Source organism: Chionomys nivalis, chromosome X (assembly GCF_950005125.1).
Source record: "Chionomys nivalis chromosome X, mChiNiv1.1, whole genome shotgun sequence".
NCBI classification, from domain to species: domain Eukaryota; kingdom Metazoa; phylum Chordata; class Mammalia; order Rodentia; family Cricetidae; genus Chionomys; species Chionomys nivalis.
The window spans coordinates 62,865,264-62,887,401 of NC_080112.1; the positions used below are offsets into that span (position 1 = coordinate 62,865,264).

Genomic DNA, 22,138 nt, shown 5'->3' on the forward strand with positions numbered 1-22,138 from the left:
ATTTTTGTTTCGTGATAGGGTCTCATTGGTAACCTAAGCTTGGCTGGAACTCACCATATAACCTAGGTTAGACTTGAATTTAAGACAGTTCTTCCACCTTAGATTCCTGAGTGCTACCATTATAGTTGTGCAGTTGTGAGCCATTGTATCTGGCTAGTCTTGTTTTGGTTTGCTTTGTGGGTTTTTTTTTTTTTTTTGGTTTTTCGAGACAGGGTTTCTCTGTGGTTTTGGAGCCTGTCTTGGAACTAACTCTTGTAGACCAGGCTGATCTCGAACTCATAGAGATCCGCCTGCCTCTGCTTCCCAAGTGCTGGGATTAAAGGCGTGCGCCACCACCGCCCGGCTTCTTTTTTCTTTTTGAAGCAGAATTTCTCTGTGTAACAGCCCTAGCTATCCTGAAATTTGCTCTGCAGACTAGATTGGCCTCAAACTCAGAGATCCACCTGCCTGCCTCTGCCTCCCAAGTGCTGAGATTAAAGGCATGCACCACCACTGTCTGGCTTAAAAAACAAGAAACAATATGGGTCTGTCAGATGGCTGAGCAGGTCAGGGCACTTGTGACCAAGCCTGACAACCCGAGTTCCATCCCTGGGACCTAAATGGTAGAAGGAGAGAACTGACTTCCAAAAGTTATCCTCTGACCTTCACACATGCCATGACTATACATGGCCACACATACATAAATAGATACAATAAATTATCCAGTAAATGCATATTTGGCAAAATACTTTACACAAAAGGCCTTATTTGTAACATTTTTTAAGATTATATATATAATATATAGTGTATATAGTGTTCTGCCTGCATGTATGCCTGCAGGCCAGAAGAGGGCACTAGATCTCTTTATAGATGGTTGTGAGCCACCATGTGGGTGCTGGGAATTGAACTCAGGCCCTCTAGAAGAGCAGACAATGCTCTTTTTAACCTCTGAGCCCCAACAAAATTGTTAAATTATTGATTAGAACACATTTGTTGATTTCTTTAATATAGTGACATAGCAGGAATGGTGGCTCCTGTAATTCTAATATTTGGAAGGCTAAGATAGAAGGATGGCCTAAGTTTGAGGCCATCCTGAGCTACAGTGTACGTATGATATTGTTTCAAAAACCTAGAAAATAAATAATAAAACATAGTCTAGTGGCATCAACATTTTTTTTTTTAAATTTTGATGCTACTAGGAGGTAAGCCAGGGCCTCACACTTGCTAAGGAAATGTTTTTCCACTTAGCTACAATCTTGAGTCCATATTTTAACATCTTTCTTTGAACAGGAGCATCTTCATAAATCATAAATATGCATAAGGTAATGCTCAGCATGCTGTTGACCCTCTAGATATTAATATGAATTAGCTTCAAAATTATTAAGTCCTGTGAGGATAGAGAAACAAATTAGTTCTGTTCTGTATTTAGGGTTTTATAGTTGATTTGATTGCCTGTTTATTAAGAAAGCAGACTATATCTATATAGTCTGCTTTAAGTGAACCCATCGTTCTTATTTCAGACACATTGTTTTATGAACTACCTCATGATATTCAGACTCTGTAGTGTGGTTTTTTTCCCCCTTATTGGTTAAGCATAATTCACTGTCTTACCTCAAAACTGGATTTATATAAAAATTATTTTTTTTCTGGTTAGAACACCCAAAGGCATCTACTCTACCACTGGGCTTTATGATGGGTCGCTACAGTTTTTTTTAAGTGCAATGCTAATGTTTTTAGGAAGGAAAGGCCATAATGTGTATCTGTTGTGTGTACAGAATTTAGAATAGTACTTTTTCTATCACTGAGAATATATTTGTACTTAATAAATGTTTATTTTGGGACTATTTACTTCTTTGGGCTGGCAAGATGGTTCCATGGGTAAAGGTGCTTGCTGCCAAGCCTGATAACCTGAGTTCAATCTCTGGGACGTACATGGTGGAAGGAGAGTGTTGTCCTCTGATCTTAATCCATACACAATGGCACATACATACCCATGTGTATGTAATATAATATTTACCACTTTGACAATTTTGATAGCTTTAAAATATGTCTTTATTAGTGAAAATTCAAGTCAGTGAAAATAATATTTCAGAAAAGCTTTCTAGCACTTTGATATTTTAAGACAGGATCTCATCTAGCCCAGGATGGCTTAACTTTCTTGCCTCAGCTTTCTGAATGATGGGATTACAGGCCGGTGTCATAATGCTCACCTAGAGTTAATGGCTTTAAAAACTATGAAACTGAAAAACTAAAACCTTTAAACTGAGCCTTTAATCCCAGCACTCAGGAGGCAGAGGCAGGCAAATCTCTGAGTTTGAGGACAACTTGGTCTACATAGTTTCAGGACAGCCAGAGCTACATAATAAGACCTTATCTCAAAAACAACAGCAACAAATCCCAAAACAACAAAAACCTGCAAATGGTGGCACACTCCTTTAATCTCAGCACTGGGGAGGCCGAGGTAGGCTGTTGTAATAAGAGCGGCGGGGCTGCGTCCCCGGCACCCAGCTGTCCACATGGCTAGCTTATGCCCCGAAATAATTACACGGAAACTGTATTCTTTTTATCACTGTCTGGCCCATTAGTTCCAGCCTCTTATTGACTAGCTCTTACATATTGATCTAACCCATTTCTAATATTCTGTGTAGCACCACGAGCTGGCTTACCAGGAAAGATCTTAACCTGCGTCTGTCTGGAGTGGGAGAATCATGGTGACTCCTTGCTTGGCTTTTTTTTTCCAGCATTTTGTTTTGTCTACTCCACCCACCTAAGGGTTGCCCTATTAAATGGGCCTAGGCAGTTTCTTTATTAATTAACCAATGAAAGCAACAGATTAATACAAAACCCACCTCCATTTCCCCTTTTTCTGTTTAAACAAAAAAGAAAGGCTTTTATTTTAACATAGCAAGATTATATATAGCAAAACAGTTATCAAGCAAGAATTACAGTTACAATATTTATATCTATTTTATCTTTTATCATAACTAAGGAAAACTATAATAACTAACCATTCTTTAACTCCATCAAAGACTCCAGAAGGATATAATATTACCTAAGTAAACAAGAAGTAAGAAACTTTAAACTCTAGAAATGACAGAGACATCTCGCTGCCTGGACAGTCACCCAAAGTTCTTTTGTACCGTTGGGGCATCCGTCTTTGGCCTTTAGGCCCATAGTGTTTAGCAGACATTTCCATGAAGCAGGAAATTTTAAAGACAGTTTAGTCACTATCTGCTGTGTCCTGTAGAATGTTTCGTAGACTCTTTTATAAATCAGGAACCCCAAAAGACCATCTCACCTTTAGGAAAGTTTAGCAGTCCTTTTTTTGCAGGTTCTTTGTGTCCAGTTTATGCAACAGTCCAGGCATGAGCAGTTTTTTGCCCAAATGGCTATCAAACTCCATAAGGAGCCTCTTTGATGCCCATCTTTCTCTTGAAGTAGATTGGTGCTGTCAGGAGCAGACGTGTCTCATTGTCATGAAAAGCCCTAAGTTATTAAAACATTAAATGCCATATTTTGTAGTCTTTGAAAGATATGAAGAATGTCTATCTAGCTGAAATATATCTATGTACATCTAGAAAATCTAACATGACTAAAAGTTTGACAATTATTGATGATTATCCATTAACCTATATATATTACATTTTTAAATGAACTATACAATCACAATACCTTAATCAAGATTAGAAATATGTATATACATATAACAAAATTGACCTTTAAATCCACACCAATGTAAATTATTCATATCTATATCATATCCCCCTTTAAATGTAAAAGAACATTTATAAACAATATTTGGGAACATGGGCGTAGTTTTTTTTCCAAACTGTTTTTTGTTGAATGGGGGCGCTGTATTTAGATTTTTTATGGTGTAACCTGTGTGTCAGGGTCATCTCAGTCGGCAGTTGAGTGAAGTAATTTTTTGAAGGTGTTTACAGTAACCTTTTAGGAGGGCGTGGTCTATTATACCATATTGGTATAGACACAATCTATAGAGTCTCATCTTTTGTGAAAACAAAAGAAGACCCTCTCCAAAGCATCATATCCTTAGACCCATATTTTGAAATCATAATACCTTTGTATCCATTTTGGTTTAGCTTGGCAGCCCATATAATGAAATGTCTCTCTGTACTTAGCTCCTTCATAGTTAAAAATTTTAAAGAAAACACAATAATACAAAGAATCCAGACTCTCTGAATTTTTTTATTTTTACGTGGCTTATTTTTTTTTTTATTTTTTTTAATCTACGGGCGGCCGGGTGCCGGGGACGCAGCCCTGCCGCTCATATTACAACAGAAGGCAGATCTTTGAGCCTGGTCTACATAGAGTTCCAGGACAGCCAGGGATACACAGAGAAACCCTGTCTCAAAACAGCAACAACAAAAACCAAACAATAAAATACTCGCCCCCCAGCAAAACCCCTACATTTTGGTTTCTCGGGGAAATAGCTCAATTGGTAAAGCATGAGGCTTCAAGTTTGATTCCTAGAACCCATGCAGGAAAAAAGTCTGCCATGATGTTGCACATTTATAATTTCAGCACAGAGGTGGTAGAGTCCTGGTGACCAGCCTAGCTAAATTTGCCAATTTCAGGCCAGTGGGAAATCCTGTCAGAAAAACAGGTGAACACTAGAAGAATGACATCCAAAATTGACCTCTGTTGACCACATGCATATACACATACACACCTGAAAATCAAAGCTACATTTTAAAACAAGCCTAAAGCATTATGAAGTCACCTAGGAACTAGTAGGATTTATGGATGAGGGTTTGAGTATCTAAAGTATGCCTTAGAATATAGTGGCATCAGTGTTCTTCACCAAGCACTAATCCTCCACACAGTTTCTCCATCAGCATTCACAGTGGACTGTTAACATAGTTACTGTTCTTAATCTCATGCTTGTGGTATGATATTCTCATTAATTGACGTACAGCCCATGGGTAAAGTGTAGATCCTGTTATTATAGGTCTGCAATCCCTTCATGTATGTTTTTGGAACATGCAGTCTGATCCCGATACTTGTAATTTTAGCACTGTTAAGTCAAAACTTCTTGAAAAGACTTTGTTTATATCTAATTACTTCGGTTAGAGCTAAAATAAGTGGAAATTTCCTTGTAACCCTCACAGTTTTAGAAACATATGAGAAAAAGTGCTGTGTTTTTGACAGTAATATTTTGGGTATGTATTTGTTTTATACGTGCACGTGTGTATTAAGTGTTTATGTATGTAGGGTGCTTGTGGTACATGCAAAGAGAGGCTAGAGGAGGATGTTGGAAGTCTTCTGTCACTTTGCACCTTAGTTTTTGAGAAAGAGTTTCTCACTAAACCTAAAGCTTGCTGTTTTAGCGAAGTTGACTAGCCCTTGAGCTCCTGGTATCTGCTTTTCTCTGACCCCCAATTCTGGCCAGCCAGCTCCTGGGTGCTGGGGATTTGAATTCAGGTCCCTTGCTTTCATAGCAAGTGCTCTTTTACCCGTAGAGCCATCTACCTAGCTCTGTAAACATATTTCTAAAGAAAGAAAATTAGACATTTGACCAGAATTTCTGGTAAGCTTGAGTTGTGTTGAAAAGTTTAAAATCCTCTTCAGCTATGAAATAGTATTTATGCAGATAGAACACTAAATTGCTTAAATGAACAGTTAACTCATTTGCTCTTTGGAGTGAAAACAAAAATGGGGGGGGGTTTCTTTTGGGAGCCAGGCCAGCATTAAACATACTCTCAGTTACTTTGGTCTCCTTTTTGCTAATCTTTCCTCTCAGACCCCGTAGACTAAGATGCCCAGCATTAATGCATATGCAGGGTTTTTTTTTCTAAAAAAGCAACCCACAGTGTTTTTTAGGCTTTGAAATCTGCTGTATATACAGAGTACTTTTCCCCCTTACCTCTGACTTGGATTCAGTTTAGGCTTATAGTTTTTTCAAGAATGTCAGAAGCCTAGATGTTGATTGCTGTTAGAACCTTGATAAAGGCAGTCAGGATGTTAGGGGTTAGTTAGTATACAGGAACCTATTGAAAACAGGAATTTGAAAGCTCAATCTTGAGCCAGGCATGGTGGTGCATACCTTTAATCCTATCACTCAGGAAACAGAGGCAGGCAGATCTCTATGGGTGCTAGGCCAGCCAGGACAATATGGTAAGAACATGTTTTCAGAAAAAAAATATTTCAGTGTTCCCCTTTTTAATAAAGAACAAAGTCAAGAGAATAAGGGCCTCTTTGCTGATGTGTAAGAGAAGTAACCCTTTTTAATAAGTTGGGAGAGATAATAGAAAACCAGAAAATTAAAAGGATTAAAGGGAGCTGAATATGTAGAGAGCTTGCGCTAGCATGGATTCATCTCCATCACTTTGAAAGAAAAAAGACTAAATGTTAGTTGGGCAGTGGTGACACATGCCTTGAATACCAGCACTTGGGAGGAATAAGTAGGTAGACCTCTGTGAGTTCGAGGTCATTCTGGTCAACAGAGCGAGTTACAGGACAGTCAGGGCTGTTACACAGAGAAACCCTGTCTCGAAAAGCAGCAACAAAAACATCAAATGTCAGAATGACTGGAGAAAAGGTTAGGAGCAAGAAGGAACAAGGGCAATGTTTAGATTTGAGGCCTTGAAGTATTACTATTTTATTGTGTTTTCATGACAGGGTTTCTCTGTGCAGCCCTGGCCATTCTGGAAATCACTCTGTAGACCATGTTGTCTCAAACTCAGATTCACTTGCCTTTGTCTCCAAGTTCTGGGTTTAAAAATATGTGCCACCTCCTCCTGGCTTGAAGTCTTAATTTTTTAACTTATTACCTGAAAATGAACTACATTTCTGTAAGCACTATTCCATGACTTATTGAGAAATTATTTTTAAAATTAAACCTTTTATTTGGCTTGCTTGCCAAATACATTTATGAATAAAATATACAGTAGAGTATATTTCTGTAAATAGAAAAGGATTCCTCATGAATTCTAGAACTTACTTGTGTTGCTTAAATAAAAATTATTAACTTTATTTTTATTTCTTAACTTTCAGATCGTTTATCTTTAATAATCTGGAAGATTTTATATAGAGAGAGTTTTTCGAGACAGGGTTTCTCTGTAATTTTGGAGCCTGTCCTGGAACTAGCTCTTGTAGACCAGGCTGGCCTCAAACTCATAGAAATCTGCCCATCTCTGCCTCCTGATTGCTGGGATTAAAGGCGTGCGCCACCACCGCCCAGCTCAATTATTCAAATATTAAGAACTATTTTAAAATAATTTCCTACCTTTACCATTTCTGACAATGCTCTGTCATACTGAAGTTGTAAGAAAATTAAGCATTCTAAGCACATTTAGTTTGAATTTTTTATAAGTAATCTAGATATGGCTTAAAGCATGCTGGAACATGTATACCCCCAAATGTTAGCACTGTACCATTTTAAGTAAGAGATTGGAGCATCAGCATAAAGCCCTGAAACCAATCCCTCTCTGATACCAAGAGCTGAGTAATCATAGTATTACTACCAAAAGGATTGGCACCTAGTCTAAACTTATTTTTTATCACCGTATTTTTTAACAAAGGGGTTAATAAAAGGCATTTTGAATCCAGCTTTTTATTTTACATAAATCAGTATAAGCTTTAGTTCTGATAAAGCTCAGGGCCTTATGAATGCTAGGCTAGGACTTGACCACACCCTTATCTTTCAAGCATGATTCCATAAAGACTTTGACATGGTAGTTTTCCAATACAACACATGAAGACTGCCCCACATTTTCCTGACAACCAAAACTTTTATCAAACGAGCCAGGTGTAGTGCCACTTTCTAGCACCTGGGAAGCTGTGGTACAATAATTTCTGACAAGTTCAAAACCAGCCTAAGCTACATAGTGAGTTCCAGGCCAGCCAAGATTACATAGTATGACCTGTCTTATTGCCAACCACCACCAAAAACCCAAAATTAACCAGAATGCAGCTGTGGTTTCTAAAAGTAAGGATTTGTTTTAGCACAAGCCCCATGATAGTACTTTTTTAAAGGTGTTTTTCTTGTGAAGATGGGATCATGGTAGAGAAGTGAGAATGAAACTTAAAACCAAGATACAAGCTTACACTCATCACTCTGAAGCTTAAGTTAGCATTTTTGGATGTAGGAAGAGTCAGAAGTGTCTGCTCATGCAACTAGTGTTCCCTGTAAGGAAGAAAATATCTAAAGGAATGTGGCTCAGCATCTCACACTGAAGGAAATATTAATATAGAAGATATTTTTTTGGTTTAGTGGAAATATATTTGACATTAAAAAAATTATTTCATGACTGAGGATAGTATAGTTCAGTAATAGAGAACTTGCCTAGCGAGTGTGGCCTTGAATTTGATCACTAGGACTATTCAAAACATGAAACAGCTTATAGTATCTTTGTTGCTTAAAAACCTTATTTTTAGACTATAGCTAGCTTTAGTAGATATTCAAAATTTCAGATTTTGAGTTAAATCTAGTAGATTGTAGGGAAATGCCTGTTAATATTACAAGTTCATTTTACTTCTCAAAATTTAAGGTAGTATGAACAAGTTACCTTTAAAATTTGCTTATTTAAGCCTGGCAATGGCAGTGCACACACCTTTAATCCTGGCAGTCAGGACTCAGAGGCAGGCATATCTCTGAGATTGAGACCAGCCTGATCTATAGAGTGAGACTATATAGTGAAACCCTGTCTGGAAAAAAATATGCTTGTTTAGCAAATGGATTGTATAACATTTTGAGAAACAATTTTTGCTCTGCTCTAGTTGCTGTTTTTAACATCTTTAAGGAACCACTGTTAGAATTAATCCTGTGTCATATTTCTTCCTTCCCTAACTGTATGCATATATGTGTGCACACAAATTAAATTGAAAATGTTTGAGGAAGAAATGGCCAACTAATAATTCAGACCACTTTTTTTTTAAGAGATGATATGTATGTCCTAGGATTTTCTTATAAAACAATACCACTTTTATAACAAAATTGTTAATGTATGAAAGCAGGAAAAGTGATAATCTTTCCAAGTGTTAAAACAAGACAGCTTTTTACGTTTATGAAAGGAGAAGGAAAGTAATTCAAAACATGAAGATATGTCATTCTTTCTATATTTGTCTTTTGAGAGCACCTGATACATAGATGGCTAAGCTGTTACATGAAGGATGGATGATGCGAGAAATGCCTTTTTTATGAAAAGATGAGTCACATTTGTTTTTGGATAGCTCTCTTCATGAATACACTTCAAAGGGTTTCTTTCATATGGTTTTACCTCTATGCTTTTTTAAAAGTAGAGTGCATGTGTATGTATAAAATCCCTTAGGCCAAGATTGAAATAAGTAATTGGTTGTGCTTACTGTTACTGTGCAATTTTAGAAAAAGCATAGCAGTTAGAAGCTCTGGGAAAAGAGCAAAGCAGATCTAGAACTTGCTTTGGCCAAAAGCAATTGGAATTAAATTTCTTTGGTTGGAAGGTCTTTGAATTAGCTGTTTCAAAAGGCATATATTCCAGTATTGGAGACTTAGGGGTAGAACAGTTTGATTGGGCTTGAACATAGAATTGAAGTAAATTTTGTAAGCTCTTTAGAACCCAGGTTTCAAAAGAGCACAATAGAATGTATGGGGAAGAGGACAGTGAAACTAGAAGATTAGGTAGAAAATGTAAGACTGGAAAATGATTCCCAAAGCAGGTAAGCTGGGCCAATTTGATGAGATCTGTAAGAAGCAGTGTTAGAATGTGGAAGGGGATGTCAGGTCATCTAGCCTAGTCTTCTGAGACACTGGAATCCCTATTTACTGTTCCTGCTGGTAGTCATTACCTCTAGTATCAGAGGGCTTGTTAACTCCAGAGATCCAGTTGTCTTGATTTGGAGCAAATTAGGTACCTTTTAAAACTGATTATTACAAAAAAAGGCTATGACCCTTGTAAAAAAAATATATTCTAACCCATATAAAATCAAATTGGGGTAGACCTCAGGAACTTGCTGGTAGTTGTGTATTGAACACATGTGGATCCCCCATATGTGCTTCCAAATATAAAATAGTTGATTTTTATTTAAGAATATATGTACTGTTCTTTGGTTTTCCTCATTTAACATTTTGAATATCTGTCAGTACATTTTGGGTTCATTTCACATCATACACAATCATTAAAATGATGGTATATACCATAGTTCATTCAACTTTTTTTCTTTGAGATAGGGTCTCTGGTTGGCCTGGAACTTAGGTTTATCTAAGCTCACATAGATCCATCTACTCTGCCCCCCAAGTTCTGGGATTAAAGGCGTGTGCCACCTGAGGTTTTTTTGTCTCTGTTGTTAGTTTCAGTTTTTCTTCTTATTTTTACTTTAAGATGCTTTTTGTTTAATATCTGGTACTTTGTGAAGATTCAGCATTTTACTGCATTCTCACAGTTTCATTCCACTCTTCATAATACTTGCTCTATGAACTTGTTTCTTAGCATCTGAATTCCACATAACTGCTACATCAGGTTACTTTCTCATTTCTCTCCTCAGGGTGTTTTGCAGTTAAGGAGTTAGTGTTATATTTCACAGAACCTCCAAGCCTTCCTAAGCTTCCTTGCAAAGTTCCTGATTTTTTTTTTTTTTTTTGGAAAACCTTGAGAGCTTCCTGTCTAGGATATGAAGCTTTCTCCTTTCTCAATCTCTGAACAAGGCTGCTTTCTGTAAAGTAGTGTTCTATTAGTATATTAGCAGTCATGTTTCAGTTAGGTCCAAAATAGGTTCCTCTCATTTCTGTCTCTCTCTACAGACTAACTTTTAATGTAACAGCTAATGAATTTTGTACATGGGCACATGACAGACACTAAACTAAATCCTTTGCACTTGGGCTATCTCAGTCATCTTCTGCTCCAAAATTAAGAAGCATAGGTGATATCCCAATAATAACAGATGAGGAAACAGGATTAAAGGTTCAAGGTTGGGGCTGGAAAGATGGTTGAATGGTTAAGAATTCTGGCTGCTCTTCCAGAGGACCCAGGTTCAGTTCCCATATAGCAGTTCATAACTGTAACTCCAGTTCCAGGGGATTTGACACCCTCAGACAGTCATACATGTAGGCCAAACACCAATGCACTTTTAAAAAACAAAAGGTTCAAGGTTGTACAGCTAATGTGTTCCCAAATCAGAAATTGAATCCTTAATCTCCATACTGGATTGGTTGTTTAATTACTATGCTGGACAAAATTCTATTATTTAGGAATTTGTGTGGCACCCAGGCCACTGGTTGTGCATTTTAAACCCTTAAATTTGTAAGTTGAGGTTTGTGGTCCCTGCTAATTTACTTTTTTCTCTCTCCTCCCTACTTTCCTTTTCTTTCTCTCTTTCAAGATAGAGTTTCATGTAGCTCAGGCTAGCATCCATCTTCCTATGTAGCTGAAGATGACCCTGAACACCTGGTCTTTCTGACTGGTAGGATGCTTAATTCTTGTTAGTCCATACTTACAGAGTATGAGCTTTTAGTTCCAACAAATCAATAAGGAAACGATAAATGAATACAGCACACTACTAGACAATTTATAGAAAGAGTGAATAAGAAAGGAAAGTAGAAAAACACTCATTTTTACTCATGAAATTTTAAACTATCATGTCTTCACACCTCCCCCAACAAAACAAAACAATATTTCACTAGGTAATCAGTTCAGCTTCCACTTAACCTACTGTTTACTGAATTCCAGGCATGTGCCACCATGACTGGCTTGAAGTAGAGTTTTGATGGTCTTAACTTCTTTTTTCAGGGTTCTGGGAACCAAATCCAGGGCTTACATAGGCTAGGCAAGTTCTATCTATCTATCTATCTATCTATCTATCTATCTATCTATCTATCTATCTATCTATCTATCTATCTATCTATCTATCTAGTTTTTTCAAGACAGGATTTCTTTGTAGCTTTGGGGCTTGTCCAAAAACTCACCCTGTAGACCAGACTGGTCTTGAACTCACAGAGATCCACCTGCGTCTGCCTCGCAAGTGCTGGAATTAAAAGTGTGCGCCACCATAGCCCGGCCATTTATTTTTTGAAACAGTCTTTTCTCATTTTACATACCAGTTCCCACTCCCTCCCCTTCTCCTGACCCCCAACCTACCCCCATCCACTTTGGGACCCATTTTTAAAATGGAAAGGCTCCTTTTTACTTACAAATATGATACATGATAAAGAACCAAAAATATTCGTGAAATTCCAGAGGTAATCACTACTAATGTAAGTAAGCTTATATAAAAATGTATTTAGTTGGTATAGTGCCAGGGTACTGTTGTTCTTCAGAAAAATGAACAGAACATACTGTGAGGCTTTGGGATATAGCTCATTTGGCAGGATGCTTGCCTGGCATTCAAGACCTAAGTTCAGTAATCAGTACCAATAAAATAACTGACTGATCCAGGTGATGATGGTGCACACCTTTAATCCCAGCAGTTGGGAGGCAGAAGCAGGTGGATCTCTGAGTTCAAGGCCAGCCTGCCTGGTCTACTGAGTGAGTTCCAGGAATGCCAAGGTTACACAGGGAAACCCTGTCTTAAAAAACAAACAATAATAATAATAAAATAAAAATAAACGACTGAATATTCTGTGAACATCTTTCCATGTTAAATATGTGAACTAAAATGATAAAGGATTGGGTCTTTTTCGTATTTTTCTTTATTGCAATCATTTGTTCATAGTTTTTATTTGCTGAATTCTTCTACACTTGTTTTAATAGAAAGAATTGAGCTGAATTTGTAATCATTGTCATCCCAGTAAATGATTTTTTTTATTTCAAGACAGACTTTCAGGTAACCCAGGCTGCTTAAATTTACTATGTAGTCAGAGATGGTCTTGCAGTTCTGGTCCCCATGTCTGTTTTCCAAGTGCTAAAATTGCAAGCATGCACTAACACACCAGGCTATCAGTTTTTGCTAAGGACAGTTATAGTTTATTTTCTTTGAGATGAGTCATTAGGTCCAATCACTTGCTAGGATTTTTATCTTTCTGGTTTTTTGATACAGGGTTTCTTTTTGTAGCTTTGGCCATTATGGAACTCACTCTGTAGACCAGGCTGACCTCGAATTCACACAGTGATCCACCTGCCTCTGCCTCCCTAGCACTGGGATTAAAAATGTGCACCTCCACCACCACCTGGCTAGCTAGGTTTTTTCTTTTTTTTTTTTCTTTTTTCTTTTTTTTTTTTTTTTTTTGGTTTTTCAAGACAGGGTTTCTCTGTGGCTTTGGAGCCTGTCCTGGAACTAGCTCTGTAGACCAGGCTGGTCTCGAACTCACAGAGATCCACCTGCCTCTGCCTCCCGAGTGCTGGGATTAAAGGCGTGCGCCACCATCGCCCGGCTTAGGTTTTTTATTAATGAACATATTATTAAAAATTTTTTCTATCCCTGAAGTGGGAGGAAAGGAGGGGAGCAGAGAAAAATGTGTAGTTCAATTTTTAAAAAAAGCCATGTAAAGATGGAAAATACATTAAAAAAAATTCTATTCATCACTTGGGATGCAGAGGTAGGTGGATCTTTGTGAGTTTGAGGACAGCTTGGTCTACAGAGTGAGTTCCAGGACAGCTATGGCTACACAGAGAAACTCTGTTTTGACAAAAACAAATTCTTTTTTTCTAAAGCAGAATGGAAGCTGTATTCCCAACATACTAGAAATAATATGCACTTTAGAGTAAAATTGTCTTCAGATTCTGGATCTACCAGTTTAGTTTTGTAAATAATTTGAGCGAGTAAGTCACATAATATCCTAAGCCTCAATTTTCTTAGCAGAAAATCAGGGATTGTTATTGTTCTCTTACAGGTGGAATAATTTTAACAAGATCTACACATATGAAGTGCCCAGCACAGCTCTTGGTTACCATCTTCTGGAGTTAGACAAGACATTTTGCCTTTGCTAGTCTAGTGAAGCCCATGGAGGGAACCTCCATATCAAAGTGATGGTCTTATTTGCATAAATGAAATGCCTGGAGTTACAAAGGACAACAATTATATTGAATACAGTTGAAACATTTAACTTTGATATCTTTTTGGACTTACCTGGGAGAATTCATGACAGGATGGATTAATGAAAAACACCTAAGAAGAGAAGAGAGAAAGCTCATATACCTGCTTTTGACTTTTTCTTGAACTATCAGTTTGGATTTCCAACAGGCTCCTAGATATTTCCTCCTTCAGCACCCTGCCAGCAATTTTCCTGCCAGGGAAATAAATGCCTCTCCCAAAGCCTAGCTGCTTTTCTCATATCTATAATCCACCACTCATGTAATATCTTAAGTTTAAGTCCACAAATCACATTAAAGTTTTCGCTTTCCTACTCTGTCAAATTAATCATGGTCATCTGTAGAATTGTTTACATTGCTGAGGAAGGCACCCAGGTCCTTGCCACATGGTAGGCAAGTACTCTACTACATCTCTAGCCCTCATCTTAGAATAGTGAATCCTTGTTATTGAAAACGGGATTTTTTTCTCTGCTGATTTCCAACATCCTCTTTTACAAAGTATTTCTTGGCAAATTTAGGTGTGTGTGTGTGTGTATATATATATATATATATATTATATAACTTTTTTTTTCCTAGACAGGGTTTCTCTATGTAACAGCCCTAGCTGTTCTGGAACTCACTCTGTAGACCAGACTGGCCTTGAACTCAGAGATCCTCCTGCCTCTGCCTCCTAAATGCTAGGATTAAAGGGATTAAAAGCATGGACCACCACAGCCTGACTGATACGTTCTTACACCTATATCTAAAGTGCTACTATACAGAGATGTGCTGTACTACTTCATACCTGTCAACTTGACCAATTTATGTATGCTTTAGTTTTTATAAATATATCCTGAGTTCTTTGAGGAAATAAACCATTTCTTCTTTTTTTTTCTGAGAGAAGGTTTCTCTGTAGCTTTAGAGCCTGTCCTGGAACTTGCTTTGTAGACAAGGCTGGCTTTGAACTCACAGAGATCGCCTGTCTCTGCCTCTTGAGTGCTGCTATTAAAGGCATGCACCACCACTGCCTGGCATAAAATACTTCTTACACTTACCTTTCTATCTCCCAGTAGTGCTTAGTATAGCTCTTAGAAGTACTTCCTAAAATCTTGATAGTAGTCATGTTAAAGTAGTTCTACTTCCAAAAACAAAGGAAAAGTTGACCTATTTTCTGCTGGTTTGTTATTTAATAGGATTTGTTGATGATATACTAAATCTTCATGTCAAAAACCTTCTGGGAATTCTGTGTGTACATAAAATTTTCACTAACTCACTACCCTAGCTCTCCAAATGTTGCACTTGAGGTTGTTTCGTGGTATGTAATATCATTGGTTAAGAAAGCTACAGATGAGATCTTTTTCTAATATGAAGCCCTGTTTATGACCTGATCACCACTTGCAGCCTAGGGCCTAACATATAACAGTGTCTGATAATAGACTTTTTCATAAACCCTGTTCTGTTTAAAAATTAACTTATTCCTTAAAAAGAGATTGTTTACTTTTAAAGGCTTGGGGGAACATATATATGTAATTATAAATGCAAGTTACAGAAACAAATACAATGAAAAAGCTTTGTAGAAAACAAAGTAATTTTTCCAGGAAAGAACAGTTTTAGCAAAGGAGTCTTAAAATATCTTGATCATAGTAGGCATTGATAGTTTGTTTAACATTTATGCCACATCTTTTGGTTAAATTCTTTTACTTGTATTCCTAGGTTAAGACATCAGAATTTTATAGATATTCTCGACAGCTACGCTATGAAGTTGACCAAGCATTGAATTACTTCCAGAACATTCACCAGCAGCCCTTGTTAGACATGAAATCAAGCCGTATTCGTTCTGCCAAACCACAAACTACAGTATTCCGAGGAATGATTGGACATAGCATGGTTAATAGTAAAATACTTCTTCTAAAGAAACCAAGAGTCTGGTGGGAACTGGAAGGCCCCCAAGTACCTCTGAGGCCAGACTGCCTTGCTATTGTCAATAATTTTGTATTCCTGTTAGGTGGAGAAGAACTAGGCCCAGATGGCGAATTCCATGCATCTTCAAAAGTGTTCAGGTATGATCCAAGACAAAATTCTTGGCTGCGCATGGCAGACATGTCTGTACCCCGTTCAGAATTTGCTGTTGGTGTTATTGGGAAATTTATTTATGCTGTAGCAGGAAGAACAAGAGATGAGACTTTCTACTCGACAGAAAGATATGATATCATTAATGATAAATGGGAATTTGTAGATCCTTATCCAGTTAACAAATATGGACATGAGGGGACAGTACTCAATAACAAATTGTTTATCACTGGAGGAATCACTTCATCTTCCACATCTAAACAAGTATGTGTGTTTGATCCCAGTAAAGAAGGGACCATAGAACAGCGGACCAGGAGAACTCAAGTAGTCACCAATTGCTGGGAAAATAAGAGCAAGATGAATTATGCCAGATGCTTTCACAAGATGATATCTTATAATGGCAAGCTTTATGTCTTTGGTGGTGTCTGTGTGATCTTGAGGGCCTCTTTTGAATCTCAGGGCTGCCCTTCCACAGAGGTGTACAACCCAGAAACTGATCAGTGGACCATTTTGGCATCCATGCCAATTGGTAGAAGTGGCCATGGTGTGACTGTGCTCGACAAACAAATAATGGTCCTTGGAGGGCTTTGTTACAATGGTCATTACAGTGATTCCATTCTCACCTTTGACCCAGATGAAAATAAGTGGAAGGAAGACGAATATCCTCGAATGCCCTGCAAGCTGGATGGTTTACAAGTGTGCAACCTACATTTTCCGGACTATATACTGGATGAGGTTAGGCGTTGCAACTGATGTCATCTTTCTCCCTAAAAATAAAAAAGGCAAATAAAGCATTTGTAATAAAATAGTTTAAAAGCATAAAGAAAAACCTCACCAGTTTTCCTATCAAAGCCATTGGTCTAATATTGTAAGTTTTCATTCTGTGCTAGCATCTTTTTCCTTTGAGTGGCCTCAAACTCATGCAATAAGTTCAATTAAAGCACTAGCTCTTGAAACTACTTCCAAAAGCAGTTTATACTTCTCCACTTACCTGGGAAGTGTATTTTTCTGCTTTAAACATTTCTTCCAGATGTTAGTGTAGGATTTGTGCATCTTCTAAGAGAAGACCCAGTGTCACTGGATGTGATTTCAGTCTCTATCTGAACTCGTTTTAGACATTGTTTTAGTCTGCTATATGTTTTGGTTTATTATTTAAAAGTTTAAAACTCTTGACCTTTTTGCATGGCTTTTGCTGAAAATGCAAAAATTTAAATTTTCTACAAAAGTTTTTTATATCAACACTATTTCTAAGCTGCCTTCTCTTATCTGCATTGTGTTAGTGAAAGCATATCCATACTCGCGCACATCCTATAAATATATAAGGCATATCCCTTTTATGCGTGATTAGGATTCTATATTTTTAAGCTAGTGCACTTGCACACACAGTTCGCCATACTTGTTGAAATTTAGATGTAATGTCGTTACTGTATTAATGTTTTTAGAAAGTTAAAATAACTGGAGTCCTCATTCAGTATCAAAGTAGTCTATCTTCAGTCCATACTAGTTCAGTAAAATTTGAACTCATATTTCTGAAACATGTATGGATAAAAAACTTTTACATTTTGTTTTCAAAACTAAACATTAATATTTCATATTAATGTATGTTTTTTCTTGTTTGAAAATGTTTTTCTTTGCAGTCTTTTTAATCTTGGTTACCCTGTTTTAGTGAGAATCAGAGTGCTCTGTGTCAAGCTCTCAGCCTGCAGTGTGCAAGCACTTTTAAAGAAAAGTCAGGTAATACCCGACTCCTAAGTAAAAGCCTCGTAAAAGTAAGTGCAACTCCCATAGTTTCTATTCAGTAAGGCTGCTGCAGGTGGTGAATGTGGGGCAGCAACTCTTACACAGTTTGAGTCAGTTTCGACTGAGAGGTGAGAAAGGAGTTATGATGTTACTGGTTAGATCTGCTTGATCACTTTGTACAAAATATTTAGTGGCACTAGAGAGATATGTTAACCCTCAGCGTCTTTCTAGTTTCCGGAAGCTACTAGCATGAAGGATAGTCACCTGAAAGTTTGAAATGAATCTTGAATAGCTGTTTTAATAGCATTTATAATAAATAGTTTAGGATTAACTGCACATTTCAACTCTTCAAATGCAAAGAAAGAAAATATAGCTGACAAAATTAAGAGTGATCCGTGTGAGTGGGTCATTCAAATTGATGCCATTTTCTCATGAGCAGTCTGTATCTGATTAGATCTTACACCGGCACATCCTGCCAGATCTGTGGATTTTGGTGCAATATTGCGATGCCTTCTATATGGCTGCTGTTGTATAAATTTTTCTAGTTACTTTGTTTTGTTTTATTTTTGCTGCTGGCACCATTGAACATAAAATGGAAGTGTGAAATAATGGAAATGTGAAGATTTTGGGTTTTTCTTCCCCTCCCCCCATGCTGCGAATCAGTGTGAATAAGGCCTGATTTTTTAAAACTGTAAATCCAGGTGTTTGAGTTTTAGAAAGTGTCAGGTACACTTTCTAAAGAAAACCTTTTTTTCTTTCAGGAATCAGAATAGTGGCTTCTTTTGTATGTGATCCTTCCATTTTTATTAGGTGGCCTTTCATTTATTTCTGATTTCTGAAAATAAAATTGATATTTGAGTTTTCCTTAGAATGTGGTTAAAGGTTTTTTTTTATTTTAAAAATAAGTTTAATTATTTTGCTTTTTGAAACTATAGGTTAGCCATCTATTTTTTTCTACTAAGAAGTTTATTTGTGTGTCTTTAAAGAAAATGTCTTCATTATTTTTCTTGATATCTTTTGTTGGAAATGACCAAGAAGAGGATATCAGACAGGGTACCCCTATCAAAGGCTTTACACTCCAGTGGCAATTTTCTTTAATTGCTTTGATACAAACTTCATAGTCCTGTGTAGATCAACATCTTCGTAAACAATTGAATAGTCTTGGTCTTCCATTTGGAATATACAAGGCCAAGGTCAACGATTGTTTCAGAAAATTCATGATATCTTAACTTGAACTAATTCTGGGTTCAGCTTCACGTAAGTCATGTCTGACTATAATCTTAGTAGTAATCAGTTTTGAGCTTTAAGACTAGTTGCTATTGCTTGGGTTCTGAATGTATGAGGAAATCATAGTTCTAATTTAGATTATAAATCCACAAATAACTTACATTCCCTTTTAAAATTATGGTTTAATAGCTGCAAGAGATTTATTTTTGTTATACTAAACTATGAAAAATTTTTCATAGAATTTTTTCAAGCTTTTCTGTGCTTCATTTGGAACCACTTTGTCTATATGCATTGTATATGAACAAGACTGTCATTTTGAAAAACTCAGTAAGTGGTTTGAAACTATATGGTTTAACTGTTAGGATCTTTAAATATGTCATCTTCCACTTTACATTTTAAATGGTAGACGTCACAAAAAATAGTACATTTTCTTTAATTGCCTTTTAGTTGGCACCACTTATTTTCTTACATGTCTTTGACCTAAGTTTTGATGTTAAAGAAAATTCTTGCACTACAGCCTTTTCATAGAATACAAGATTCTCGTGTTGAAGGTTTTGTATTGGAAGAAATGCTACTGGTTTCTAAAAGGCAAAGCATTATAGAATGATTAACTTTCTTTGCTAGCTTTTTCTGTGTCCTCCTCATTGCTCTATCTTGTATGAGTGTTACTCTAATTGTGAAATACTTACTGAGCCCTTCTCGTATCTTTTTTAAAGCAGCACCTTTGGACACCTCATTCTGGGAAGCTTGCTTGAGTCACAATAAAGGACACACACACTTGTGTGGGGAAGAAGTGGTAAAATGGAGAGTTTTGTCTTAATTACATGAAACTAAGCTTTAAAATATTTTATAACAAATTATTTGAGCTGCATAATCTAAACATGTCAAACGTTTTGTGGGACTATTTTTATATATGTATATGTGGGTGTAGGTCATAACATTTCAGTTTATAATATAAATTGTTATTTCAGTTTATAAGCTATCTCTCAAAAGAAACTAGCTCTTTTGAGAATACATAATTTAAAGGTTTTAGATCGAAGTAAAACAACATAGACAATAGTGTAAATTAGAAATATTTGAGGGCTATATGGCAGTGGAACTGCTAGTGCCAGTTTTCTTGTTTGCCTACCATGTTTTCAGTTTGTTTGTTTGTTTGTTTGTTTGTTTGGTATTCTGAACATTTTTGAGAGACCATCCATTTGTTTAATTGCATTTAGAGTCGGTTTGGGAATAAATATCTTCTAAAAAGAGATTTATCTTAAAAATTAAAGTCCTGAAAAATTAGTTTATTGAGAGTTTATTACTTCAGATACCCCATAGACATGAACTGGAATAGATAATTCATGGAAATCCCATTCTTTTACTATATCAGTATAGCTCCCAATATTATGTGAATAACATTGAGAATGCCATTAGCTTTGTTCCCTCTTAAAATCCTTGGGTTTTCTTTTGACTTCTTTGGGAACAACTGCATTAAAAGTTACTAATCAGTATATCAGTAAGGATTGGGTGTTTGCTTTCTGAAGGAATGTTCCTAAGAAGTGATCAGAAAGGTTCTTTTCTACCTAACTTGTTTATGCCCTATACTCTTGGGCATAATTTGTCTATAAAAAATATTTTGACCCTTAGGTACCTTTGGGGCCAGTAGTCAAATAATCCTAGAGCCGATATTAAAATCTTAGGATAATTTAAGGTTTGCCTTTTATACCTGTTTTGAAAGCCTTTACATTTTTTGTCAGGTAATTTTTCCCAAGCCGTGGATATAATCTATTCAACATGTTTATGCTATCCATTCTGTTTTTAAATTGAAAAAAAAGTTAAAAGTGTTTATGAAGAAAAGTTTAAATAAAATATTTTTAATCTTTAAAAGTATGTCTTTATCTGATTATTTAGTCTTTTATTTAATCCTTCACATTCAAGTCATTAATAACTTAATAAATAGTATACTTTGTTATTCTTCAACATGCCAAGACAACTGTGATTTCTACCAATGTTTTCAGAAGATTCAAATGAGAACATTAGAGTGAGATGATTTATATTCTTATATGCAATAGAAATGATATAACAAAGCCAAATTATTAAAGGTCTACTAACAAGACTTTTTCAGTTTTACAGAACAGAAATATGAGAACTGAGAAAAGGCATGTGATCCTCAACTTTAGTTGGTGAGCTTTATGTTTTCTCTGACGTTTCTCTCATGGTTCTTTTTAAAAAATAATTTATTTATTTTATATATATTGGTGTTTTGCCTGCAAGTATCTCTGTATGAGGGAATCAGATCCCCCAGAAGAGGAGTTATAACAGTGGTGAGCTGCCATGTGGGTACTGGGAATTGCAGCTCTGGAAGAACAGCTACTGCTCTTAACCGCTGAGCCATCTCTCCAGCCTCTTTCATTGTTCTTAAAGGTATTCCTTAACTTAGAAAATAGGCAGAAAGTAGTCTTAGGTATGTGTGCATGCACACACACGTGCCTTTCACGTGAACTCCTAAGAAACCTCAGCAGGATTCCAAAGGACCTGACTTAGTCAGATCATTTTCTAGCTTTTCTGTCCACCACTTCCTGCGCTCTGTTCCAGTGGCCTTCTTACATTCTGTTTATCTTTCAGTATATTCGTGTCCAGCTTCAAATTGTATTTCTCTTTCCTTGCAAGTCCACTTAATTTATGAAGCCCTACTGAAATGCTTCTGTGATGATTGAAGGAGAGGTCCCCCAATAATCTCGGGCATTTGAATACTTGGTCCCAAGGGGAGGCTTGGATGTGTGGTCTTGTTGGAGGAAGTGTGTCAGTGGTGGCAGGCTTTTGAGATTTCAAAAGACTTGCCATTTTGAGTGTGCTTTCTGTTTCCTGCTTGTAGATAGAAATGTAAGCCCTCAGCTCTTGGCTTCTACTCCACCCACATGCCTGTTACTTCTGTTCTGCCATCATGGAGCCTAATTCTCTGTGACTGTAAGCTTAAAACTCTCATATGATTTTCTTAGGTCATAGTATTTTATCATGACAATAGAAAAATAATACACCTCCCCTTTGAAACTTGTATTTCTACCCAGTGAATTTATTGCTTCTTCTACACTCCACTCATTTGTAGCTCTTGATTTCATTCAGTTTGCACAACAGCATAGTTCAGAATTCTTTCTCCGTGCTTAGATCATAGTCTCCTTGGATATAAATACCATATCTTA

General features: G+C 36.7%; 1 protein-coding gene across 2 annotated transcripts in view; it reads left to right on the top strand.

The window, feature by feature from the left end:
- Klhl15 (kelch like family member 15) overlaps positions 1-20,809 on the top strand; it is a 48,083-nt gene extending 27,274 nt beyond the window's left edge. For both annotated transcript variants that reach the window (XM_057759073.1, XM_057759072.1), the window contains exon 4: positions 15,633-20,809. In XM_057759073.1, coding sequence (XP_057615056.1) covers positions 15,633-16,742 — 1,110 coding nt within the window. In that variant the 3' untranslated portion in view covers positions 16,743-20,809. The remainder of the gene's footprint in view (positions 1-15,632) is intronic.
- The last annotated feature ends 1,329 nt before the right edge of the window (positions 20,810-22,138 follow it).